The 27,441-nt window shown below is 41.1% G+C and overlaps 1 protein-coding gene across 4 annotated transcripts in view; it reads left to right on the forward strand.

The window, feature by feature from the left end:
- CEP152 (centrosomal protein 152) overlaps nt 1-27,441 on the forward strand; it is a 93,446-nt gene that overhangs the window by 22,138 nt on the left and 43,867 nt on the right. For all 4 annotated transcript variants that reach the window (XM_037156486.2, XM_053670125.1, XM_053670124.1 and 1 more), the window contains exons 8-14: nt 1,052-1,191; nt 5,588-5,788; nt 10,559-10,706; nt 12,601-12,692; nt 13,409-13,572; nt 23,015-23,216; nt 27,074-27,202. In XM_037156486.2, coding sequence (XP_037012381.2) covers nt 1,052-1,191; nt 5,588-5,788; nt 10,559-10,706; nt 12,601-12,692; nt 13,409-13,572; nt 23,015-23,216; nt 27,074-27,202 — 1,076 coding nt within the window. The remainder of the gene's footprint in view (nt 1-1,051; nt 1,192-5,587; nt 5,789-10,558; nt 10,707-12,600; nt 12,693-13,408; nt 13,573-23,014; nt 23,217-27,073; nt 27,203-27,441) is intronic.

Below are 27,441 nucleotides of genomic sequence, written 5' to 3' on the forward strand. Positions count from 1 at the left end.
TCTGAGGTATGCTAGAGATAGGCATCTGTTGTCAGAACCGTAGCTTAAAAATGAAGTTTAGAGAGTGGATGTACTTGTTCAGAGGAATCATAGTGAGTCAGTTAGAAGGAATCCAAACCCAGGATTTTTGACACCTTTCCTGGAATTACCCCTTTCCAGGACATACTATTTTGAGGTCCTCATTTTCTCCCTTTCCTCTTCTTTCTGTTACGCTTTTAGAATAAATGCACATTTATTCTAAAATTTAACTATGCTGATAGCGTCCTGTCATAAAAAAGTTGTTGATTAATTTATTTTGGATGAAGTATTACAATTCCCACAGAGACTTGTTTGCAAGACCTTTTCTGAGTGTACAAATTAGCATAATGTTTTAATCCCAGGAAGAGTTAGTGATCCGGAACTCCTTTTGGTGTGCCAAGGAGAAAGTGGAGCCATACACGGGAGAAGCACACAGAGGAAGTACGGCGTCACATGATATGAGCTGACTCTTCGTGCTCTTTGTAGTTTTGGTCAATGCTGAACTTTTGCTTATAGACTGAACTCCAGCTCATTTCAGACTTCACTGATAGTGATAAAAGGTCTCTTTTTGTAACACTCATAAAATTTATTTTGAGAGAAGAACTTGTGGGTTATCACATAAAAAAGTATGCAAGAAGAATTTAAGTTTAGGCAAAATGAAGAGTTCACTGCAAGTATGTATAAAAAGTAGTTGCTCCTCAGATTTCTCTTTTGATTAGGGGTAGTCACATCCCTGTAGCTTCTCAGGTAAACAGACGCTAAAATTACTGTTGGGAAATCTTTGGTCCCCAAAGGGGTACAGTGAGATGTTTGAAGGCAGTGGTCCTGTTTCTCTAAATTTCTTTTGTGTCACTCATGCATTCTTTTTTGGAACTTTTCTAGTTTTCTCTAAATCAACTAAAATTCATTATCTGAATTAAATTGAATGCATCAGCATTTATATGTAATACAGATCTAATATTCAATAGAGATAATGACAATTGGGGTTCCTTTACATTGACAGATTATTTATATGAACATTTTTAATGTCTAGATGAAAAGGATGGTTTGACCATCAGCCTTCGAGAATCACAGAAACTCTTTCAGAATGGAAAAGAAAGAGAGATACAACTTGAAGCACAAATAAAAGCATTGGAGACCCAAATACAAGCATTAAAAGTCAATGAAGAACAGGTAAATTTTTTAAAAAAATTCTCATCCGAGGATATATTTATTTTCAGAGAGAGAGGAAGGGAGGGAGTGAGAGAGAGGAACGTCTATGTGAGAGAGAAACATTGATTGGTTGCCCCCCTCCCACACACACACGTACATCCAGACCAGGGATTGAACCCACAACCTTTTGGTGTATGGGATGATGCTTCAACTAACTGAGCCACCTGGCCAGGGAGCTAAATATTTTATCTTATTTATGCTAAAAAATTATTTACTTTTTACCATAAATGAAAGGTTTAGGACTTCCAGCCAAAACGGAGGTGTAGGTAGATACACTTTGCCTCCTTGCACAACCAAAAGAAGGACAACAAATTTAAAAACAAAAAATAACCAGAACTTCCAGAAAATCGGACTGTATGGAAGTCTGACAACCAAGGAGTTAAAAAAGAAACATTCATTCAGACTGGTAGGAGGGGCGGACATGGGAAGCTGGGGTGAAGAGGACTCGCAGTGAGGAAGCACAGCAGGGCTACAGCTGGCGGACCATGTGGATACACTGAGGAGCAAGACCGACTGTACAACCCAGGATTCCAGTGCAGGAAACGAAAGCCCCAAAACCTCTGGCTGAAAAAATGTGTAGGGGTTGTGGCAGCGGGAGAACCTCCCGGCCTCCGAGGAGAACTCGCTGGAGAGACCCACTGGCTTCGAAAACGTACACAAACCCACCCACCCAGGAATCAGCACCGGAAGGGCCCAATTTGCTTGTGGGGGAAGTGACTGAAAGCCAACTGAGAACCAAGCGAGAGGCACTGTTCCCTCTCAGACCCCTCCCCCATACACAGTGCCACAGTGCAGCCACACGGGTGGCCCACCCCGGTGAATACCTAAGGCTCCGCCTCTTACTATGAACAGGTGCACCAAGATGAAGAAATACTGCCCAAATGAAAGAGCAGACCAAAACTCCAAAATAGAACTAAGTGATGAAGAGATAGCCAACCTCTTAGATGCAGAGTTCAAAACACTGGTAATCAGGATGCTTACCTGAAATGGTTGAGTATAGTTACAAAATAGAGGAAGAAGTGAAGGCTACCCAAAATGAAATAAAGGAAACTATACAGGGAACCAATAGTGAAAGGAAGGAAACCTAGACTGAAATTAATGATTTGGAGTAGAAGGAAGAAATAAACAATGAACCAGAGCAGAATCAAGAAACATTTCAAAAAGATGGGGAGAGGCTTCAGAACCTCTTGGACAACTATAAATGTTCTGACATCTGAATCATTGGGGTGCCAGAAGACAAGGAAGAGCAAGAAATTGAAAACTTAATTGAAAAAATCATGAAGGAGAACTTCCTCAATCTGGCAAAGGAAATAGACTTTTAGGAAATCCAGGAAGCTCAGAGAATCCCAAAGAAGTTGGACCCAAGAAGGAACACACCAAGGCACATCATAATTACATTACCCAAGATTAAAGATAAGGAGAGAATCTTAAAAGCAGTAAGAGAAAAGGAAACAGTCACCCACAAAGGAGATCCCATAAGACTGTCCGTTGATTTCTCAAAAGAAACCTTACAGGCAAGAAAGGGCTGGAAAGTCATATTCAAAGTCATGAAAGGCAAGGACCTATATCCAAGATTACTGTATCCAGGAAAGCTATCATTTAGAATGGAAGGGCAGATAAAATGCTTCCCAGATAAGGTCAAGTTAAAGGAGTTCATCATCCCCAAGCCCTTATATGAAATGTTAAAAAATATGAACATTAAAATGACAACAACCTCACAACCATCAACAACTGAACCTAAAAACAAAACAAAAATAAACTAAGCAAACAAGTAAAACAGGAATAGAATCACAAAAATGGAGATGGCATGATAGGTTAGCAGCAGGGAGTGGGGGGTGGGCGAGAATGTGGGAAAAGGTACAGGGACTAAAGCATAAATGGTAGGTACAGAATAGACAGGGAGAGGCTTAACAGTAGTATGGGGAATGGATAAACCAAAGAACTTATATGTATGATCCATGGACATGAACTAAGGGGGGGATTACTCGTGGGAGGGATGGTGCAGGGGGGAGGGGAATAAAGGGGAGGAAAAAAATGAAACAACTGTAATAGCATAGTCAATAAAATATATTTTAAAAATGTGAAAGGAAAAGTTTCGTTAGTTAACGTTTGGTATGCTAGGACTAAACGCAGAACTTTGAAGTTTATCCCTTTTCCACCTTAAGCCTCCAGTTCTTTTCTTCGGAGGAAGTGTGCTCTCCACCCAGGCATCTACGCACGGGGACTCTGGAGGAGACTGCAGTTTCCCTGCTCCCCTTCACCTGCTCTGTTCTGCCGAGTCTCCTCATTGCTGCCCATAAGTCCCTAATTTGGGTTTTTTATCATCTATTGCAAAAGTCTTACTAGACTCTGTTCTTTCACTCTTCTCCGAAGTCTCTCTTATGGCCACCTGAGTAATCTTTCTAAAATACAGTTGTGCTCATCCTTGCTTGAAACTTATCATGAAGGAAGTTCTCCTTCATGATACAGTGACCCTGCTTAACCTGTTGGACGAGGTATGGCATCAGGATGGCCATCTGACCCTGCCTATCTCATCTCTTACTCTTTTTATGCTCAAGTCTGTTTGTTGTCTTTATGTACTCGAATGTGCACAAAACTTTCCATGGCACTCTACTTGGTTAACAAGTCCCTGCTCATGGGTTTTTTACCCCCCAAATCTCCCCTGTTTTCCTCCCCAAACCAATACCAAGCAATTCTCAGACACCAGCTGGGCTTCAAAGAGTTCATCAGTTCTTACACTGTCTGCACCAACCTCAGATGCCAGTTGTCATTTGAAGTTGTTACCTATACTTCTGACTGACTGGCTATAAATCAGAGGTTCCCTTGACCCCCTTCTGGGTCCCATTAATTTGCCGGAGGGGCTCATAGAGCCCAGAGAAACTTTTTACTTACCAGGTCAGCAGTTTGTTGTAAAAGGATATAGCACAGGAACAGCCAGGTGGCAGAGATGCGCAGGGCGAGGTGTGGGGAAAGGGGCGGACTCTCATGCCCTCTCCCAGGGCCACTCTCCCTGCGCGTTCGCCAGCTCAGCAGCTCCTGAACCCTGTCCTTTGGGGTTTGTGTGCAGGCTTGTTGAATAACATGGCTGATTAAATCTTTGGCCACTGGTAATTAATTCAGCCTTTAGCCCCTTGCCTCTCCCTGGAGGTCAGGGGTTGGGATCGAAAGTTCCAACCCTCTAAGGGTTTCTAACACTTAGAAAATTCAGATGGAGATCAAATATATATTTCTTAGAAATCACAATATTGCAGTAGATTATTAGCATTTAAAATTTTTCAAGAGCTGATAAAGCTGTTAGATTAAAAGTCTGAATTGATTTTATGTTGTAAAAGCTTATAACTTTGTAGTCTAAGTTAGAAATTGCATTTATCAAAAAAAGTGCAGCAAATAATAAAGTAAAATAATAAAGTACAAGAAACTAACAGAATCACTAAGTGTTTTGGATTCTGTTGTTGCTCTAACAATTACCAAAAACTTAGTGGTTTAAAACAACACAGATTTACTATGTTACAGTTCCGGGCACCGGAAGCCTGGTGTAGGGATCTCACTGGGTTAAATTAAGGTGTCAGCAGGCTGCATTGCTTTTTGGAGGCTCTGGGAGGAATCCATTTTTTCGCCTTTTCCAGCTTTGAGAAGCTGCGTGCAAAGAGTTGATGGCTGATTTCCATCCTCAGAGCCAGAAGTCACTGGCTCTGACTTTCCTAAAGCCTCAGTTTTCCTCATTGAAGCACCACTGTGTAAACATGGGGCCAACATAATCCATAGGGCTGGATAATCCAGCATAATCTCTTTAGTTTAAGGCCATCTGTTTAGCAACTTAAATTCAGTCCAGAAAACCTCAGTTTTCTCTTGCCATATAATACAAGATATTTACAGGTTTCAGGGATTAGGATATGGACATCTTTTGGGAGCCAGTTTTGAGCTTACTATGCCATTATTTTGCAACCATTCAATTATACCTTTGAAAACTTTGTTCTTAGTAAGTGACCATTGACAGGTTTTATTAGTCTTTCAAGAAACAGTTGTCATTTTCCTGTGACCTGACATTTGGGTCGCCCCCCACATGTGGCTCACAGAGCCACACAGACAGCACTGGGACCAGGGTAGTAGCTGTGCATCCCTTGTCTGGTACCCACATCACCATCTCGGGTAACCGCAGATGTTTTTTGCAGTGAATAATGTTTGCAGCAGCCATGGGCCTGGGAGGCTCCCAGTTAGGGAAGTCTTAAGGAACTACAGCCACCATGGGGAGACCCTTTCTTCTCTGTCATTGAAGCATGGTTGATTTTTAAAGTACATAAGGAGAGCACAGAGTCAAAACACTGTAAGCATGGGTAATCCTGTGTCTTTCTACTAGATGATTAAGAAGTCCAGGACCACGGAAATGGCCCTGGAGAGTCTGAAGCAGCAGCTGCTGGACCTTCACCGATCTGAATCCCTCCAGCGAGCCCGGGAGCAGCATGAGAGCGTTGTTATGGGCCTCACCAAGAAGTACGAAGAGCAGGTGTCGTCCTTGCAGGAGAAATTGGATGCTACGGTGGCTGCTCTTAAGGAACAGGTGAGGATGATTTGAAACGAGCGACTATGATCGTTAAGTAAGCCGGTTATTTCTTGTAGCTGACATTTTGTGGTTCTCCCTATAGAAATTTTGGATGTTTGCAGTAGGTTTTTGATTGTAAGTAAAACTTCAAAGGCAAAGATTTTTATTTATAAATGCACCCTGAATCAGGCATAATTTTGGAAGCCCCTCCTCTCATAGGATGTTCTCACACTACTAGTCCTTTACTTGTTGAATATTTATACAAATTGTTCGTATCGTCCCAGAATAAATCCGGAGTGAAAGGAATGACTGTTTTGGGAGATGACATGAACTTGAGGTTGGTCTGGGAGTTTAACCACTAGAAAATCTTTCTTGGGTCTCCCAGCATTTGGTAAGAAGCCTATCATTAAGACTGTCTAGAAATGGTTCTTGAGAAAAGTTCCTTTTGAGAATAGTATAATAAAATAGGGAAGGCAGTCTGATCTAAAATTATTGAGGCTTGAGACTTGAGCGTATTTCACAGTTTTTATTGTTTTTTTCCCAAAGGGAATAACATGCTGTAAGTTGACAGTGAGTCAGGTGGTGGGTTTGCTGTGCTCCGAAGCTCCAGGCAATCATTTCAATGAAAAAGATTTCAGAGTGCAGTGTTCTTAATATAATTTCAGAATTAACTTAACCCAAACACACAGAAGAAGAAGAGTAAGATGGGAGGGTATAGAAAATTCCACTACACTTAAAATTCATTCTAATTTGGGTTCTTATTTCTTATTTATACAGCTGACTCTTAAGTTATTCCACTATTTTAGGTAGAGCTATATAAGATGCATTATTGGCAATAATGATTGCATACTCTTATTTTATTTCTATGTGTATTTCTATGAGTTATTAGCTTTATTTTCCTAAAGTGTTTTTATTCTTTTTATATAGAAAATTATTGTGAATTTGGTCAGTGTGGAGTATATATGGGGCTGGGGAAAGACAAAAGCCTTGCCATACTGTTGAAAGTGTACTTTTCCTAATATTTAAACAAAGGGAATTTGAGATACAGCTCTGCTAACTCTGCCTATGTTTGGGTGGCAGTGTTGAAGTTAGGCTTGGAGAATCGTCCCCCATGGGTGGCGAGAGAGTGGGGTCTGGTGGCTTTTCCTTCCTGGGTCACCCGTGGATCTCGCCACTCTCGGCTGACTTCCTTCGGCACAGTTACTCGGAGGGCTGGGAGGAGGTCCCAGTGTGCTCCGCACCCGCACCCAGGCCGGTCTTTATTCTCACCATCCCCATCCCTCCCCCTTCAGTAGAAGAAGCTAGACTGGAACACAGAACAAAGTCTTGACTGGGCTTCAGACCATTGAGGTCTGTTCTGTGGCTTTTTCTTTCTTTTTTTGAACAGAGGCTAGCACCGATGTCGTCCTCCACATATATTGTGTAACTGCTTTGCAGAGTGCTGATTCCAGAGTGCTTCTAGTTTTTTCTTTCTGGCAGTGTTTGTAGCTGTGTCTTTGTGCTGTCTGTTTGTTATCCTCTGCCTCAGTAGTATTTTGAGTGAAGGGTCAACCCATATTATATCAGAATTGGAACTGAGACTCCTGATTCTAGATGTGCTGTGAAAATCAGCCAGGAGCTACGGAGATGTCTGCCTATGATCTGAAAAATGCACCAGTGGGTTCTCTGCAGAGAGGGTTGATTTAGATTTTCTTACATAACTGGTAACCGTGCATCCATACCACGTTTTACCCCTCCTTTTCTTTATACAAGTTATAAAGAGGGAGGTGTCAATTGTCTCCCTTTCAGATAATTGTTTTTGCACTACACTCTATTCAGCAGATTACAAAGAAAAGTAAAACATGTCTTGGAAAGGAGTAGCGAGGTAAGAGTAACTGGAGAGTTCGGTAGATGAACTTGAATGTTTGCCAGGGTCTAGGTTCTGAGTGACTCTCATGGACTCACACATGACTCTGTGTCCACGGACTGTGTGTTTTGTGTTCACAGTGTTAACACAGCAGACGCTCACACATGGTAGGTTTTCCTCGTTAGAAGGATTCCTAGCCTGGCAATCTTCTAAGGCTAGAAGATGGCTAGGCTCCAGGGAATTGATGAATCCTGTGAAACTGGATATGATTTTTGGAGGGGGTATGTGTATATGTGGTGTTTTTGAGATGACTTGCGCTTATTAAGATTTTTAAAGAAGTTCATACCTTGCCTTGCAGAAGGTTGACAATTACTGCTGTATGAAAAACACATTCTTGGCGGTAAAGGGCTATAGTTGTAGACTGATTATGTTACTTCATGTGCTCAGCAGACCTTCACTGGCCAACAGCTAAGCGTCAGAATGTAAACAGGCTTATGTATACTTAATTATATTTTGGTGGACTGAGTTCAACACCAGGACTGCCTAATTTAGCAACCCATGGTACAGTTAGTGTTTTTTATGTTTTTATTTTGAATGTCTGTTTAGTAGATTTTGAGAAGCCTACGGCTTATAAAATTAATTATGAATTGAGTGCTGTCCTTCAGCCACCAGCTTTTCTGGACAGAAAGGATTGCACATATAACACATTATAACAGTTCTTTTTACTTTGGCTGCCTTTCAGGTTTCTCAGTGTGACAGCGAAAATGAGAGCAAAGGAGCTGCTTGGAGCTCACAGTGTCCCTTTGGTGGCAGAACTCTCTCGGAGCAAACTGTCTCCTGGACTCTTTCCTCCAAACTGCCTCTGTCTCTCTGATTCACAGAGGCGTTGCATTCTAAGATCTCTGGTTGTCGCTCCAAACTGCCTTGTATGCCTCCCTTTCGTAGAGGTGTCTCTGATTTTGTCCTTGGTGGTATAAAACTTTTTTTCATTCTGCTCTTCTTGAAACCTTTAGCTTTTGTTGAAGTCATGGACTTGGGTTCCTATGTCAGGACCTTTACCTCATTTATTTCCTACCTTTCTTTTAATGTTATACTTAAAGGCTCAATTTTAAACACATGGTGTTGGCTAAGAGACTGTCACAGACCTCCGTGTGTGTGTGCCCCAGAGATCTGTTCAGTGTTCTCTGCTTCCTTGGATTCAGCTGTCATTCTTTTTATTACCACGCTTGTCTTATTTGGTCTTAAGAGATGTCAGTCCACATTTGTCTTGAATTGAGTGTTCTCATTTCTGAAGCTAATCGTGGAAAAGATGGAACCGTTCACTTTGTTTTATTTGTGTGTATGTGGGTTTAAATTGCAGTTTTATGAGTATAATCTGTTTCCCTGAACTTGTCAACACGGAAAAGCATGGTTTAATTGATTACTGCGTATTGTCAAGTTACTGCCACGGCCTGCCTTTTGTTTACCGTGTATTTCACATCTCCCTTTTTATTTTAAACCAGTTCGCAGTCTCTTGTAAAAATCTGTCATGACCTCCCCAGCACGTAACCGTAGGCTGTCTTCCCACCCCTTCCTGCACACATGTTCACGCTGTCATTACTAATATCAGCTCGTTCATTGTGTTTGCTGGGCCCCTCTGGCGCTTCAGGACCGTGCTTCTCACGCTGGCCCGGGAATCAGCAGCAGTGGGCCAGGAGCTTTACAGTGATGAGTAAACATGGACCAGGTTCCAACAGCTTCATTTTGGTCAAAAATTCGGTAGAAAAAATTAAAGCAAGCATAGCTACACTGTGAAATAGAATACAAAATTCACACACATTTTTGAGCTAAACAGACTTCAGAGTCTCTTTGCTCTGCTTGAGAATACTGTCACTATCCTTATTGTTCTTTGGGTTGGTGTCCTTAAGGCATTATTGGGCTTTAGGTTTTATCCTGTGGATCTGGCCCCAAATACCGCCTTTCTGCTTCAAAGCCCTTTCTCGATTTTCCTCTTCTATTTACTTCGTCAAGCTTTGTCCAGGTAACTTTAACCAATTATTAATGCTTTAATTTACTCCTCTGCCCCTCTCCTGCTCCTTTGGCCTGGAATTCAGCCTGTGAGGCCTTTTGTAAGTGAGAGGCAATGATTTCTTCTACATGGGCGTGGCCCTCCTGTGACTCGCAACTCCCCAAATGCATTTTTTTGAAGAAACTTGAATACATTATTAAATGCTCTGTGTTTTCTGGGTGTGCCCATACAGTTACACCCATGCCTGCGTGCATGCACGTGTGTACACACATAATTAGTGTTCAGCATTTTTTGTAGCCTACACTGTGTGTAAGGCATCGCGGAGGCACCTGCAAGGAGACTGTTAAGAGAAATGGGACATGTAAAAGGTAGAAAGGAAAATGTGAGAGAAACAAATCAAGTTAAAAAGGTGTTCAGAAGAGGGAGAGGTTATTTTTGGCTACTCAGAATGGAACGATCTTTTGGATATTCAGAGTCAAGTGAGTTTGCGTGTGTTTATCTGTGTCCTCACGGTCCTGGGAGACAGACGCCGCCCATGGCTCAGGGTCAGTGTGGTCTGCCTCCATACATGTACACACACTGATACCAGCAGTGTGAAGTGCAAGTAGGAATGTAATACATTTCCTTTGGCTTGAATAAGGTGTAATTTTACAGCGGTGTCTTGTAAATGTATCGCAGGAAGGAACTTTAGAAATCATGAAATTCAGCCTTTATTTTGTAATTACAAGAGGAAAAACAGACGGAGAAGAGTTACCCGAGATCACGAGACTTGGTCCGCCTGACTCCCAGTCTCGTGCACCTACCCCGTAGAAGAGGGGGTGTTGCCATGTGGTGATTTCATATTTGATTTAAAATCCAATTATGTATGACACTTGTTAGTTTGATGGTTAACAACTGGTCATGAAAATGACTCTCGAACACTCTTTCTGTTTAGGAAGACATTTGCTGTCATTTGGAAGATAAGGTGAAACAGCTGGAAAGGAATCAGGAGGCAGCCAAACTGGAGAAGACGGAGACCATCAACCGACTGACGAGAAGCCTGGAGGAGAGTCAGCGGCAGTGTGCCAGCTTGCTGCACTCAGGTGGGCGTCTGGGCGCGCTGCGGTGTCCCCAGGGAGGCCGGTACACTATGCAGAGAGAACACAGTAGGATCTTTGAATTACAAAAATCAAGAAAGGATAGCAAAATCATGGGTGACAATTTCTTTCCACGTTGCTGTACATATATGTGTAAGGTGTAGTGTGCATTCACTAGCTAATTTGGAAAATTCAGGCAAGTATAAAGCGGAAATAAAAATACCTGATAATTCTGCTTGCCCTGGTTGGGTGGCTCAATGGTTTGGAGCATCGTCTCACACACCAAAAACCAGGTGCGGGTTCAGTCCTCGGCGAGAGCTCACGCCCAGGTTGTGGTTTGGATCCCCGGTCAGGTGTGTGCAAAAGCCAGCTGATTGACATCTCTCTTTCTGCCTCTCTGTCTCTCTCAAATCAATAAACATCTGTGAGGATTAAAAAAAAAACTTTTAAAAATAAAAACAACCAATAAGTTTACTGCTCAGAGGTAACTGTTGTTAACCTTTGAATGTATTTTCTTCAAGTGAAAGGAGTGCACACACACAGACAATTTCCTGCTTTTGAAAATATACCAAAGTTGAATGGTCAAAAATTGAATAATAAAATACATGTTATATAGTAGATTTTACTTCTGAAAGCCAAAAATGGTATGAAATCCCATTATATTTTCAGAATTGGTCTTTGATCATATAGTTCTCTCATGTTGGGTAACTTCTTTAATTTTTTCCCCTCTCACAATGCAGTGGGCACTTACCTGATCAGTTGAAGCCAGTGAATTACAGTTTTTGCTTAAGATTTCTTCTGTGGTCTTCTTCATGGTGTTAGGTTGGAGAAAATGTTTCTGATTAATTTCAGCAGTACTTTATTTCCTATTCATTTTTATAAAATTATAATAGAATAGAAGACAATAAAAATAACCAAATATATACACAAACACTACCACACAGAAGACACAGCACTGTTTACTGGCGAGTAGCTCACACTGTGCAAATGGCCCGATGGTTATTTACTAACTGAGTATGAACGCCACACTTTGGCCTATTAAGTCAAATCTCACTATTGGTACAGTGTGTACAAGAGTGGGTTATTCAAAAGTCGGAAGTGCTAACATCAAAGACTGTCTAAATAGGTGTTTGTGTGTGTTTTGGTGGAGGCAAAATTTGGACTATGCTCTACTTAGGTGCCCCCTCCCTGTTTGGTTTTCTGTTCCTTTGTTTCCCTTGCCATTAAAAGGTCTTGAAAATATAATTTTCTTTAGTTGCACAATATGCCATCATTACTTTGCTTAAGCATTTCCCAGATGCTCATTTTCTTTTGAGGAAACCGAATAAAGTCCCTTTTAAATGGGAACCCCCCTCAAAAAAGGGTAGAAGAAATAAACAAAAGAAAAAAACTAAATGGAAACTCCCCTTGGTTATTAAAGTTTCAGAAGCATGATCCTAATAGGCTTCTTTCACATGGAGGTCAGGCTGGTGGAAATAAAAGCATTTAGAAAGAAGCTAAGGGCAGCAAGATGTAGTTTTCTTATTAAAGGGTGGAAATGGGTTCTGAAGAAATTTTGCTTTGGCTTCCTGTGAGTTGGAATGTTACGCCCCTATTAAAGGACTTCTGAGCGGTCAGGTCTGTGGGTGTGGCCAATCTGGCCCATAGCAAGGTCACTGTAGCCCCTGTCTTCAACTTCCCAAGGACGTATGGGGAGCCATATTAAACCTTGGAAATGTGTGGACCAGACCTATGCTCTCCGGGTCCCACTGATTATTCCTCTGTGCTCCTGAGAAGATAATAGAAAGGAAATAATGCAGAATTCCACCTTCTGTCATCTCAGTGAATTTGTGTCTTCTGTACATTATCAGCGCTTTGGTCATTTACACTGATGTGTATTCTATGACTCTTTCCCCCATAGGCTCAGTACAGGAGGTGGCTCAGCTGCAGCTCCAGCTGCAGCAAGCACAAAAGGCTCGTGCTATGAGTGAAAACATGAACAAGGCTTTGCAGGTGAGTGTTGCCCCCTGGAGGAGACTTTGGGTAACGGAATTACATCACCTTTCTGAACCCTGATTTCTCTGTATAAAAAAAGTGGGTTGGACCATCTCCAAAGCAGCCCATGAGAGTTGCTCACAATCTCACCCACCCAGCCGGGCAGCCAAGCCCACGTCCATCTGTGGGTGTGTCCCAGAGATAAGGTTATGTACAGGTGCGGGAAACCACAGTGTGGCTGCAGCCCTAGCCCATCTTCCTCCAGCGCTACTTAGATTTTCTGCAGGAGGAAAAGGAGAATGCTGGAGGAAGAGGTCCAGTGTTGGCGCCACTGGAAGGAGGGATTTTGCTTTTTTGACCTCCGGCAGGCTATAAAGTGCAGCATGTTGGAAAACCAGTCCCCCCTGTCTTCTCCTCTACTGAGCCAGAAAGTGCTGCCACCAGTTTCCCAGCTCAAGGGACACTTTCCATGGAGGACAAGATGTGAGTGAGGAGGTGTGAGAGAAACTACGCGCATTTGCTTTCTAATTCATTCATTCATTCATTCATTCAGTCTGCTGGAAAACCTGATACGCGCTGGCCTTTGCAAAGTTATTTTTAACATGTGCTAAAAGTGTATCTGAAGAAGTGTTTCTACCTTCTCTTGACCATTAAAATGAATTTGAAGCATAGATAGAATGATTCCTTTTCATAGGAAAATAATGAAAATAACTTTGAATAATTTTGTGTTTTAGGAAGAATTAACAGAACTAAAAGATGAAATTTCTCTCTATGAATCTGCTGCAAAACTAGGAATACTTCCAAGTGACCCAGAAGGAGAATTAAATACAGAACTCACTGAATCATACATGGATTTGGGTATTAAAAAAGTCAACTGGAAAAAATACAAAGTTCAGAGGTATGGAGAAAATAGTTTACTGTAGAAGAGCCCTACAATAATAAAACTTGGGATGCGTGGGGGTCCCAGTGGCACCGGGCACGAGGCGAGCTGATGGGGGTTCTGGGGGTTCTGGAATGTGGGCCGTGAGTGTTAGTAACACCTCAGAAAGCGTGAGTGTCTGAGATCAAAGTGAACAGCAGCCTCAGGCACTGATATTGTACTGGCTTCAACACCAATAGGCACATCAGTTTTAGTGAGGTAAAAAATGATTAATTTAGCTAAAATGTACAAAGTAACTTCTACAGTGGAGATCATGTATCTGTTTTACTATTAAGGCAAAACATTTTTTTAATTAATATTCTATGTTGAAAGCAGGTACCTGGCATTCATCAATGGTATAGGAAAAAATAAGCATTAATTTTCCCTAGGAGTCTTACCATGGCCTTAATTTTAAAATAGGGAGTTTGGTTCTGCCTGGCGTGGCTCAGTGCATTGGGTGTCATCCCGCAAGGCGAAGGGTTGCAGGTTCAATTCCCAGGGCACATGCCTGGGTACATGCCTGGGTTGTGGGTCAGGTCCCAGGTTGAGCCATGTGCGAGGCAACCAGTGGGTCTTCCTCTCACACATCAATGTTTCCCTCTCTCTCCCTCCCTACCCCTCTTTCTAAAAATAAATAACATCTTTAAAAAATGGGGATTTTGTCTTTTGTACTGCTGCTTAGCACAGATATTTTAGCCACCTTATGGAAGGGATTAAAGGCTTGCCATCCCTCCCAGGGACTGATGGGAGAGGAAGGAGTATGTGTAGGAAGTCATTAAACACTTAAAAGATGAATGGAGCCCTGGCTGGTGTAGCTCAGTGGATTGAGCGCAGGCCTGGGAACCAAGCAACCACAGTTCGATTCCCAGTCAGGGCACATGCCTGGGTGCGGCCATTTCTCCCCTCTCTCTCTTTCCCCCAAGAAAAAAAAAAAAAAAAAAAAAAGGGAAGCACTTGCTCTTGGAAGGTGTGGTGCAAGGCTCTGGGAGCAGAGTAGAGCAGATGGACACACCCCCCTCCCCAAGGCTGGTTTACATTTTGTCTGGTTGCGGAGAGGAAGATATACTGGAAGCAGCTAAGTACTCTGTGTTAATGTTGTGTTTGGTGTGCGGGGGGACGTTTGTCCTTCCCTCCACTGGTCTGGGATACGGTGAGGCAGGGCTGTTGGGAAGAGGCTGCATTCAGACTAAGGGAAACCTTTTCGGAATGCATTTGGCTCACACCAGCACCGTCTGGTTTCTAGGTCAAGACTGAATTTACCATCACTATTGTGTAGTGAAAGTCTTGACTACCTGTTGTGTTTCAGGCATCGTGCAGCTAAATAAATACAGGTATAGAAATCCCCTGAAGGGTGTGGTCTACAGTGTTTTGGAACTTAAGTATTTTACTACTGGATTCCATTTTCAGAACTGTAGGATGAGATTCGTTACATTGAAAATTTAAATTATTGGGTCACACTGGAAAACAAGATGTTACTTGAGTAAGGCTCCAATTGTCCAGAGGTCAGTCTTAGGGACCGTCACCTCCAAAGACCACAGTGACAATCTGGAAAAAGCGAAGCAGTAAACAGCAGAACTAAACTGTGTGGTCTGTTCAGTAGGAGTCACTTTCAGGCCGTATTGACTTGGATTTGTTTGCACCCCGTGTGTTGTCTGGCTCCCTGACTGAGGGAAGGGTAGCTGGGGCTGGGGGGCTGGGTGGGGGCTGGGTGGGGGCTGGGTGGGTGCTGGGTGGGTGCTGGGCGGGTGCTGCCACGGCACAGCCAGGCTGCTTGGCCTCTTTGCCAGGAGCAAAGTGGAGGAACACGGGCTGGGGCTCCCGCTGCACGTCTCAGTCCACACTCACCATCCCAAGCTGTCCAAGGAAGCCTTCAGCTTGGTTAGTTAATGAAAGAGGACGTAGGTGTCATACGAATTTTTTCAGTAGATTTATATAAAATTTTAAAGTTAAAAATGTCGTCTGGAAAATTGACTACTTCGAACGCCTCATTCCCTGTTGATGCCAGATTGCCTCTCCCGGGCTGATGAAGAGAGCTTGGGCTTCAGATCCAGGTTTTGTTTCAGATCAGAGCTTTGCCGTTTATTAGGAGCTTTATGATCTTGGGCAGGTTTCTTGACTTTTCTGAGCCTGTTTTCTTTTCAGGCTCTTTCTATTAAGTGGATTATAGCATATACCTTGGGGGTTAAAGTGCGGATTAAAATAGATAATGAATATGAATAGATAATGATAATGGGGAGATAATGAACAAAGGGCCTTCTATAATATATTCCAATAGATGGTAGCCATTACTATTATTATTTAATAGATGATTCATTAAAACAAATCATTAATCAGATTTTATATTAATCCACTTTCAACTCAACAGTCACATACACACTTTATAAAAAGTTCTTGATCATCATCTCCACCTGGACAAAAGCATCAGCTCCATTATCATCATATTAGAAGTAGAAAAACCAGAGCCCAGAGAAGCCGCACTTCTCCACTCAGGAAGACAGACCGTTATCAGCAGAGCCAGTTCTTGAATCCAAAATGTGACTGCTGTCACATAAACCTGTTGTGTCATATTCATGTGGCAGTCAAACCTTTTGGCCTTAAAACTTCATTCTTTATGTGTTTTATTTTAGAGGATTAAAATAAATGCCAGAAAAGAGTCGTGCCAAAAAAGTGTACTTTCCAATATGCTATTATTTTATTTTATTTTCTGCCATAATTAGCTCGGGAATCGGGTAAATTATAGTAATATGTGTATATATACCTTTTCAAGTAGACTGACTTCATCACGATGTCTACCAAAATGTATTCTGCTTTCGCCCTTTCTATTTAATTAGTCCTTACAGCCCAAATCCTAGCGTAAGTTAAAGCCCCTTCCCATAGACAGTAAATCTGAGACATCACATCACTGTCATGGTGAAAGGAATGTCAGCCATGGTCAACTGGGAAAGTGGAGAATAACTAAAATATAGTGGGCAGTCATTGAGGCTCAGGGAGAAGGAATTCAGTGAAACACAGGATATGTAAAGAAAGGCTTAGCTTACAGTCATCCCACCTACCAGCAGTTTAACAGATAAGAATTCAGTTTTGAGGGAAAAGTAAAAACATTTGTTCTTAGCTCAAAGTGAGAGGAGATACAGGAGAGAGAGATTTGTACCTGTCCTCTGCTGGACTGTGGTTCTTAGAACAAGAGGGAGCGGCAGTTTTCCCAGTGTCGGGAATTTTAGTTCTTTGTGGACTTGAGCTGCTTTCGGATCACTGACCCAATTATTAGTGGCTCCAAGCTTTTATTCCCAAGTACTACCTCCCTCAAGCTACCGCCTAGTAAATTTGAAGGGTTTAGTCTCAGCCTTCAATTTCACATTTGTGGAATTTGAGTCACTAAATCTGCATGCAGCTTGCAGACAGCTTCCCCTCTTCCTTATTATAGTTGGCTGGGAAGCTCAAACAATAAACATTTAACAAGTGGAATGCCTTTTCCCTTTGGTCTTCTCAGCAGGCTTCATAAGGGACTACAGTTTATTTGGACTCAGGGGAACCAACTTCCACAGGGCTCAGGAGTGAGCCTTATGCAGCACTGGTCACCACCACTGACTTTTTCCCTCTTTGGAAAGAAGAGAAAATTATTTTAGCAAGCACTTTTTCTGCTCTCTGACTTGGCTCCCTCTAGGAGTACACGATATGCTATTTCAGGGGTCAGCATTCAGTAAGAAAAGAAACGAGGAGTGCATAATTTGTCAACTGGGCAAAATGAGAGTGTTCTGCTTCAAGTTCACTGTGTCTCACAGCATGGGAAGATGCACTGTAATATATTTTCTATTTTCTATTTCTTTTTTCTCTTTTTTTATTGTTTAATTACAGTTGTCCCAATTTCCCTCCCCCCACATATTTCTTATATTTATATTCTTATATTTATATATAAATATAAGTGGTTTAAATAGGTGAGATCTACATATACAGACATTTATACTGTGTAACATATACAAAAGTGTATATTGATAAATATGTAACATATTGGAAGGAGTGCCTTTTATAATGCTAAAATGATCACCATGTATTTTATGTTCTTGCTCTCTGTATATGTATGTATCCACAGTATATATACATGAGGTCTGTCCAGAAAGTACCCAGCCATGCAATATGAAAAATAGAGACATTTATTGAAGAAAATACAAGATACAAGAAACATTGTACATAGGACAATGACACCTCAGTCCCCTTCAAAGTTATGACCTTTTTGAGGAAATGTGGTTCATTGGCAGTGGTTTGAGTCAAGTCATTAGCAACTGTAGCACAATGTCCCTTCTGCTCTGGTAGTAGAAGCAGTGGAATGAATTTCACCACAACACATTTCATGCCAAGATCTTGCATCAAAATCTTGGACACAGTAGTTTTTGGAATCCCAGACGGCTTCTGGTTCTCGCACTGTGAGTCGCTGATCTTTGTTGATTGCAGCCTGTACACATTCAACATTCTCAGGTGTTCTGCTTATTACAGGCCTTCCAGAATGTTGGTCACTTTCAACAGATTCGCAACTGTCTTTGAAGCATTTGTGGCACACTTTTATTTGCACTGCACTCATTGTGTCGTCCCCGAAAGCCTTCTGAGTCACCTGAATAGTTTTCATGGAGGAATGTACAAGCTTAACCCAAAATTTGATGAGAGTCATTGCTCTGTTTGTTCAGTTGTTTTGAATGGGGTGTCCACACAGTACACAGGCTGACTCAACGGCGTCTACTGCCCCCACTGATTGTACAGTGAAGTCATCAGTGCTCACATGTGCATTCCATTCCACTCTCCTGGGCTGCCAGTTACAGTGATGTCATGCAAACCATTCTCGTTAGACTGACAAATGGCTCGACTTTTTCCGGACAGACCTCATATATTCTAATGTTTTGTTTAAAATCATCTGAAACTGAAAACAGTGAAAATTTAAAATCAGATGCTGTTTTTTTCTTATTTTAAGAAATAGATGTTACTTTTTTAGAACAGTTTTAGATTCACAAAAAATTTAATACAGTGCAAAGAGTTCCTGTGCATGCTGCACTCATTTTGCCCTATTAACATCCTACATCAGCACAGTATATTTGTTACAATTTACAAAGTAGTATCGATACATTATCATTAATTAACATACCCATCGTTGATTTAGATGGTCTTGGATTTTAGTTGATGTCTTTTTCATGTTCCAGGATCACATCCTATATTTAAGAGTCTTATTTCCATAGGTTCCTCTGGAATTTCCTCATTTTTTTTAAAGATTATATTTATTTATCTTCAGAAGAGAAGGGGAGGAGAGAAGGAGAAAAAGAGCAATGTGTAGTTGCCTCTCATGTGTCCCCTACTGTCTTGCAACCCAGGCATGTGCCCTGACTGGGAATCAAACTGTGATCTTTTGGTTCACAGACCTGTGCTCAATCCACTGAGCTACACCAGCCAGAGCATGGAATTTCCTCATTTTTGATGTCCTTGACAGTTTGGAGACATACTGGTCAACTTTTGTTAGGGAGCTCCTGGAATTTGATGTTTATCTCACAATTATGCTTTTCTCATGGGTTTTGAGGTTGAATATCACAGGGATGAGGTTCCATTTTTATATTAAGGGTACATACTATCAATATTTTTTTCAAAAGTAATTTTTCCGTTATGGAAAAAATAGAAAATACAGGTTATGAAAGCAGAATGAAAAGCACCCACAATCTTTTCCTCTCATAAAACTATTTTTAACATTTTGGTATATAATTTCCACATCTGTTTTGATGTTTCTAAGAGATAAAATAATATAGAGTATACTGTTTTATAATGAGCTTTAATACCTTCTGAAACCTTTAGATTTTGGTAAATGTTGTTACATATATTTACTAATCTGTAGGTGGGGGAATGTATCATAGTTTAATTAGTAATACACTTTTAAAATTTTAAATGATAAGTAATGCAATATTATTTTTGCAAGCATCCTTGTAGTGCAATCTTTGTTCACATCTTTGGATTGTTTCCTTGAGATGTGGACGACTCTTCTTGCTAAAGGGTGTGCACAGTGTGGGAGGCCCCAGACGTGTGCTGCCAAGGGGCCTGGGGCCGGCACGTGGCCCACACCCATCAGTGCCGGGGTCTGGGTACCCCGCTCGTGTTGAGAGTGTGCTTTCCGTTTAAAGTTTTTATGTAGTTAGACCCATCACTCTTTCACCTCACTTCTTGATGGTATTTTCTAGTACCTTTATAATTTGATTTCACTTTTCAGCCTTTTGAAATTGTAAAATGTAACACACAAAGAAAAGTACACGAAGCATATACTTAATGAATGATTATACAGCGAATACCCCTGGGACCACTGCCCAGGTCCAGAAACTGCCCATATTTCTCTTTCCAGTGACACCCTTGAGAATAACTGCTATCTTAACTGTAATGGCAGTCATTTTCTTCCTTTCTTGTTTTTTTTTTATCCTTTTAAGATCTAATTATTCATACCTGGACAGTGTAGATTGGGTTTGCCGTCATATGAATGTAACTTACACATTAGGTGTTTATGCTTGTTCTTTTCCTTCTACAAGCCATAATTTTTTTCCCATTTGAAGTGTACAGTTCAGAGGTTTTCATTTTAATTTTTATTCATTCATTCATTCATTCATTCAGTGGTTTTTAGTATAGTCACAGAGTTTTACAACCATCATAACAACGGAATTCTAGAACATTTTAATATCCTAAAAAGGAAACCCAATGCCTGTGACATCACTTCCCATTACTCGTTCCTGCCCTCTAGACAACCACTAATCTACTTTGTCTCTATAGATCTGTCCGTTCTGCCTGTTTCAGGTGATGGAATGACATAATATGCGGTCTTTTGTGATTGGCTTATTTCACATAGCATCTTATTATATCAGCACTTCATTTCATTTTATACCCAAAAAACATTGTATGAATATACCCCATTTTGTCTATCCATTCGCCAGCTGATAGACATTTATTTGGATAATTTCTACCTTTTGGCTGTTAAGAAGAATGTTGCTTTGGGCCTTTGTGTACAGTTTTTTGTGTGAACGTATGTTTTTATCTTGGTTAGATTTATACCTAGGAGCGGAATGGCTGGGTCACGTGGTAGTTCTGTGTGGGGCATTCCGAGGAGCGGTCCAGCTGCTCTCAGTGGCTGCACTATTTTGCGTTCCCGAAAGCAATGTATGAGGGTTCCCACTTCACCATGCTCTTGTCAACACTTGTTAGTTTCTAGTTTTTTTTATTATAGTCCTCCTAATGATTATGGAATGGTTTCTCATTGAGGTTTTGATTAGAATGATGTGGTTTTGATTTGCTGGTTAATGATTTGACCATCTTTTTGTGTGTCGATTGGCCATTTGTATCTTCTTTGGAGAAATGTCTATTCAAATCTTTATTCCGTTTAAAAATTGGATTGCTTTTGCCCTGGCTGGGTGGCTCAGTAGTTGGTTGGAGGGTCATCACATACACCAAAAAGTTGCAGGTTCGGTTTCTGGCCTGGGCACATAACTAGGTTACAGCTGTGGTTCCCAGTTGGGGCTCATACAGGAGGCAACCGATTGGTATTTCTCTCTCACATTGATGTTTCTCTCTCTCTCTCTCTCAAGACAAAAAAAAATCCTCAGGTGAGGATTAAAAAGTGGATTGTTTTTTCATTGTTTAGTTTTAAGAGTATTCTGACTACAAGTCCTTTGTCAGATAAATGATTTGTAAATATTGTCTCTTTCCTGTAGGTTGCCTTTTTTACTTTCTTGATAGCATCTTTTGAAGTACTAAAGTGTTTAACTTTACAAAGTCCAACTTACCTTTTGTCTTCGGTTTCATATGCTTTTGGTACCTAAGGAACAAACAATTCCCTAATCCAAGGTCCTAAAAATTTAAACCTATGGTTTCTTCTAAGAGTTTTATCTTTTACATTAGGTCTTGGGTCCATTTTGTGTTAATATTTGCATGTGATGTGAAATAGGGACCTAACTTCATTCTTTTTCATGGAATGGATATCCCACTGTCCCAGTATCATTTATCAAAAAAGGATATTCCCCATTACATTGTTTGGGCATTCTTGTTGAGAATCAGTTGACTGTAACGTGAGGTTTATTTCTGGGCTCTCATTGAGAGCAGTATTCCAAATTATCTATATGTATCTGTCCTTGGACCAGTACCACACTCACTTGATTGCTGTGCATTTTAGTAAGGTTCGAAATTCAGACTGAGTTTTTCAGTTTTGTTCTTTTTAGAAATTGTTTTGGCTATTCTCTGATTCTTGCATTTCCGTATGAATTTTCGGATCAGTTTGTCAGTTTCTACAAAGAGACAGGCCGGACTGTGGTATGGGTTGCACGGAAGCTGTAGATCACATTTGGGAGCATTGCCATCTTAACAATATTGTCTTCGGATCCCTGAGCATGGATGTCTTTTCATTTATTTAGATGTTCTTTAATTTCTTTTTTAGTGTACCAGTCATCTACGTTGGTAGTTTTGTGTTTTCAGTGTCCTAGTCATATATTTCTTTTGTTAAATTCGTTCCTAGGTATTTTATTCTCTTTGCTGGATTGTTTTCTCAATTCTGTTTTCAGGTGGTTCATCACTTCTATACAGAAACACAGTTGATGTTGTACGTTCACCTTGAATCCTGTCACATTGCTGAGCTGCTTGTACTTGTAAAGTTTTTCAGTGGACTCCTTAGCGTTTTTTATATATTCAGTATCATGTCATATGAAAATAGAGATAGTTGTACTTCCTTCCTTTCAATATGGATGCATTTTATTTTTTTCATTTTTAAAAATTCTTCACCTAAGGATGTTTATTGATATGAGAGAGGGAGGGGGAGAGGAGAGTGAAGAGGAAGGAAGGGGAAGGGAGGGGAGGAAAAGGGAAAGGAGGGGGAGGGGAGAGGGAGGGGGTGGAGAGGAGGAGGTACCGAACAGGGGCGTCCAGCCTTTTGGCATCTCCGGGATACACTGGGAGAAGGAAGAGTTGTCTTGGGCCGCACATTAAACACATTGCTATATGTAATCACAAAAAAATCTCATAGTGTTTTAAGTAAATTACAGTTCTGTGTAGGGCCGCATTCATAGCCATCCTGGGCTGCATGTGGCCCGTGGGCCACGTGTCGGACACCCCTAATCTGTTGTCTCCTGCGCACACCCTAACTGTGGATGGAACCCGTACCTTTTTTTTGGTGTACAAGATGGTGCTCCAACCAACTACCTGGCCTGGGCCCTTTTTATTCTTTTTTCTAATATAATGTTGAATAGAAGTGGCAAGAGCAGACATGATAGCCTTGCTCCTAGGGGAAGTAAGTAAGTATTCAGTCGTTCACCATAAAGCATGGATATTAGCTGTGGGGTTTTCATTGTAGTTAGTAGCTCTTAAGGAATTACCATGCTTAATTTGTTACTTGACTTAAGTTAAAATATGATCATTTCCCCGTTAGCACTGTACAAGAAGAAGACCCAAAGGAAGAGCTTTCCAAAGATGAGATGATCCTGCAGCTGAAGGCAGAAGTGCAGCGTTTGCTGGCCAGCAACTCAGTGAAGCGCCGCCTGGTGTCCCAGCTACAAAATGATCTCAGAGGCTGTCGTGAGAGAACTGAACTGCAGCAGATGGAGAAGGGTGTAAGGAGCATTGGGGCTGAGGTGCGTGGAGTTTATAGACCTAGTACACCATTTTCAGAAGGCTTCCTAGAGAAAATGCTTACAATTTTCACATTTAAATGAAACCTTTGTTTTTCAGGGGGTCGTTTGACTTTTTTAGAAGTAAAATTTAGAAGTAAGACGGAAATGCCATTTAAAGGAGTATATTTTCTAGTTACTCCTGGCACCTGCTGAATGAGATGCCCATTAGGTAAAATGTCTTTGTCACAAATCCAAGGGATCATCCATCCTGTGTAACAAAGTAGCTGCATTTCCTCAAGACGGCTTGTGCCAACGGGGCCCTAACATCCAGCTAAATTCTTTATTTAGCATGTTGTCCATGAGCTTTCTGTGGCCCATATTTCCATCATGAAAGTTATTCTGTGTAAGAAAATTAATTATACAGTGGTGGTGTCACGGGGGGAGAGGCAGAGTCAGGTCATGTCAGAGTCACTGATCCCCCTTTATATCCTTCAGTTGTTCTCCTTACTTGGCTTATGAGGAAAATGAAGCTGGAGCAGTGTGTGACCCTCCTGAGGCTCCAGAGTCAATCTTGAGGCAGACTGAAACTAGCACACTTGAGCAGTAAGTAGGCGAGGGTTATTTCCCAGGGTCGTCCTATCACAGAGCCTTTAGGGCGGCCCCCCTTCCACAGCTGCGTTTCTCATGCTTCTGAACTCACGGGTCCTCCCAACAGAAAATAATGCGAAAAGACTTAGCAAACTAAACGGAAGGGGAAGGAGGAAAATTAACGTAGATAGTGTATTTCTTTCCCCCCGGATGGAAATAATTTTTTACTTCCTACGTTAGTACTGTTTTAGCTCCTGATCCTTTCAACTATGAAGTGTGTTTATTAAAATAGTCCTTTTAAAAGAAAGTTTTCAGGATGTTCTGGGCTACCGTAGTATTATGGAACTTTAATTGTCATTTATTTTCTAGAAATAATAGTGGGTTCCTATTGCTAACGGCCTGCCCAGTCTGGTTCCCGCTTCTCGGGAACTGTGTTTGATGAGTGGAACTTTGATTTCGGTGTTAACAGCCAACTGGGAAAGACCCTTCTCAGCAGCACCGCTAACGTCTTTGATTCAGGCTGTTTGAACTGTTTCCGTATGTTTTTTGAAAAGGATGGAAATGAAAGTTTGTGTCTCAGTTTGTGTTAGATCAGAGGTGATTGGTTTGAGCATTTTGGGGAGACGTCCGAAGGCTTAGGAAAGGAGAACCCCGACATGGAGTCTGAACCTGAGCTTAGGTGTCTCGATGCTTTCTTTCATTTTATTTTGAGATTTCTGACGGCGTTTGTCACACTTTCACGTGTCTGGCAGTGACGGCATTGTGCCTCGTGCTGGTTTTTGTTTTGGCTCTCTCCCTTGGCCCTGTCGTCTGGCTGGTCAGGGAGTCGAAGGGAGCCGCCTCATCTTTGAAGACCCTTTGTCCAGCTTCTCCTTTGCTGTCACCAGTCCCCAGCAGTCTGCCTTTGGTTTTTCTTAAAGTGTGACTCAGCCCTTGCTGCTTATTTCTGTTCTGTGTTCTGCTTCAACTTACTATATTCTTACTAGGAGATTCTTGTGTTGATTCTTGTGTTACTGTATAGGAGTGTTGTGTTGATAATTCACCGCATACTTTCTCAGTAAGTATTTGTTGAATTAATATACATATTCATCCACTTCGTGGGTGGGGGAACAGAAGAGGATATAGTAACTTAACCAACAGGTGGTTTTTCAATAAACACTCAAATTTATGGCCATCTAATTAGCCCATGGACACCTTCAGACCTCACCTTTGTCACTTATTTCTCACATCTTTTCTAATGGGGTTAGAAAATACGAATCAAATATTAGTATTAGTATTGTGTGGATCAAATACTGTGCTGATCTTTCCCGTTGAAAACCAGGCCACTGAGGTAGAACGTGGTAAAGGCCTTAGGAAAATCAAACTAGCTGACTAGCCGTCGGGGCCCACACCTACACTCCATATTTTGTAAGCATGATTAATAAAACAGTGACTTTTCTGTGTCTGACACTCAATAGAGGTCATTACCACAGGTTGTGGTTAAAGCCATACTCTGATTGTAAGCTTCTTAATAGGCAATCTTCAGTAGCCAGCTTAGAAGGTTCCTAGCTAGAATCTTTTCAGGTGTTATGGGGATAACACCTGATGCTCAGAAATTATGAAGATAGTAAGAGAGTTGGTATAATATTACAGTTCTTGTTTTCTTGAAGATAATGTTTTCAGCGTTCTGCCTTTAGAAAGAAACTTTACTGTGACATTGAAAAGATGTTTGTAAGAGTTTTGTGCTGACAGGGAAAAGCTCGTCATTTCTGTGAGCCAGCAGTGTGAGATCACGTGTCAAAGCTGAGTGCAGTCGCTGGCAATGAAACTGTTTTCCAGTGTATCTGAATGATATGTGTTTATTCCTAGTAATAAACTCGCCAGTGGGGAAGGAAGCACAAATATGTATCATAAACTTAAAAAAGTGGAGGCTAAGTTAAAAAAATGAAAGCCATTCTAATGAGTCAGTAAAATCTTTTAAAGTCTCATTAGTATCTCCCAAAAGGGAGAGCAGCTAACAGAGTAAGTATGCTTAGCTGTTCTCTCTTCTGACTGGGGTAGGAGCAATGGCTTCTGGGAAATGATGGCAAATGAAAAGAGGAACATCAACAACTGGAGTAGTTCCTTCTGAAGTGAAGACTCTATGAATTGGAAGACTGAGTGGAAGCCTCAGTGTCTTGTCACCCTACATGGGAACAAGATTCCAAGATACACCTACCTCCTCCCCAATGAGTAGAATGAACCTTGGTACAGGATAGTTCTTAAACATCAAGCTCAGAGTTTGGGTAAATAGAAATAAACCAACAAGTCCAGCAGAGTAGGTATTTTAAAAAAATCTTTGTGACCCCTCACTAAATAAAAAAACTCCTAAAAATAGATAAGGAAGACATTTAAATGGGAAGAGGAAACTGTGCAAAGCCATGTAAACAGGCCAGTTTGGGAAGGTGTGAAACAGACGGATAGTGAAGGTAAGTGAGAGGTTCCCCTCTGGGGCAGGAGAAGAAGTGCAAATGGAAGCGATGGCTGGATACCCTTTCCCCCACGAAATACAGTTGTTGCTTAAAGACCATCACTGCCACTGAAGGGGAGGAGAGCTGGACAAAGGATGAGAGTACACGTTTGTAAAAACTTTCTGGAAACTATCTGCCAAAGTCCATCATGAGTCCTAAAAATTGTACTTACTGAACAAAATATGTATGTATGGGTGAAAATATAAGGAAAAATACAATACTTACATAATCTTGAAGTATCTCCTTATAAGATACTTATTCATTATAAGTGGAAAAATAGCACCTTTGCAGTACAAGTGCTTGTAGACACTACCTTCATCAATTGATCATCACCAGCGATGAGACATTGACATCGTGTCTCCCCTGAAAAGCACGCACATCATTTCTGTGGCGTTTATGCTCCAAAATGCGTAACCTGAATTTAATAATGAAGTAACATCAGAAAAATCCAAATTGAGGGGCATCTTACAAAGTAATGGGTTGCAGGAAACCAATGAGATGGGACAGCTAAATGCACTGTGGGGTCACTGATTGGATCCTGAACCAGAAATGGACGTTAGAGGGAAATCGGAAAATTTTGTGTAATGTCTGAAGGTTAGTTAATAGTATTGTGTCCTAGTTAATTTCCTAACTTTGATAATTGTGCTGTGGTTATATTTGGGGATCATGGTAAGAGGTATATGAAAATTATTAATACTTGTACTGTTTTTCAATTTCTTCATAAATATGACATTATTTCAGAAGAACTACTTAGACTATTTTTAAAAGCTGAAAAACTTTTGACTTTTAAAAAACATTTAGATTAAAACAGATACCTCGGAAAAACCAACTAATCAGTTATGGCCTGACTCTTCCACATCTGAAATGATTATCAAAGATGATATTCTGCGACTTAAGAATGAAATTCAAGTTTTACAACAACAAAATCAGGTAATTAAAGAAGTTTTTATATTTTGTGAGAACTTTTATGGCCTCATTAAATGCAAGGGGTATGATAGACTTTTCAAAAATACAGAGGCGATGTTAGTTAGGACATTAGTAGGTGATTAAGGATTCCAGTTATTTCCCTTTAGTGTTGGTCACAAGGTGGCAGTTTATTAGAAGGTGAGTTAGTGTAAATCCAGTTTTCTGTCTGTACAGGAACACAGCCGGTAGAGATGTTCTTGCCT

Source organism: Artibeus jamaicensis, unplaced genomic scaffold (genome assembly GCF_021234435.1).
Source record: "Artibeus jamaicensis isolate MK-2021 breed Jamaican fruit bat unplaced genomic scaffold, CSHL_Jam_final contig_548, whole genome shotgun sequence".
In the NCBI taxonomy this organism is placed as follows: Eukaryota; Metazoa; Chordata; class Mammalia; order Chiroptera; family Phyllostomidae; genus Artibeus; species Artibeus jamaicensis.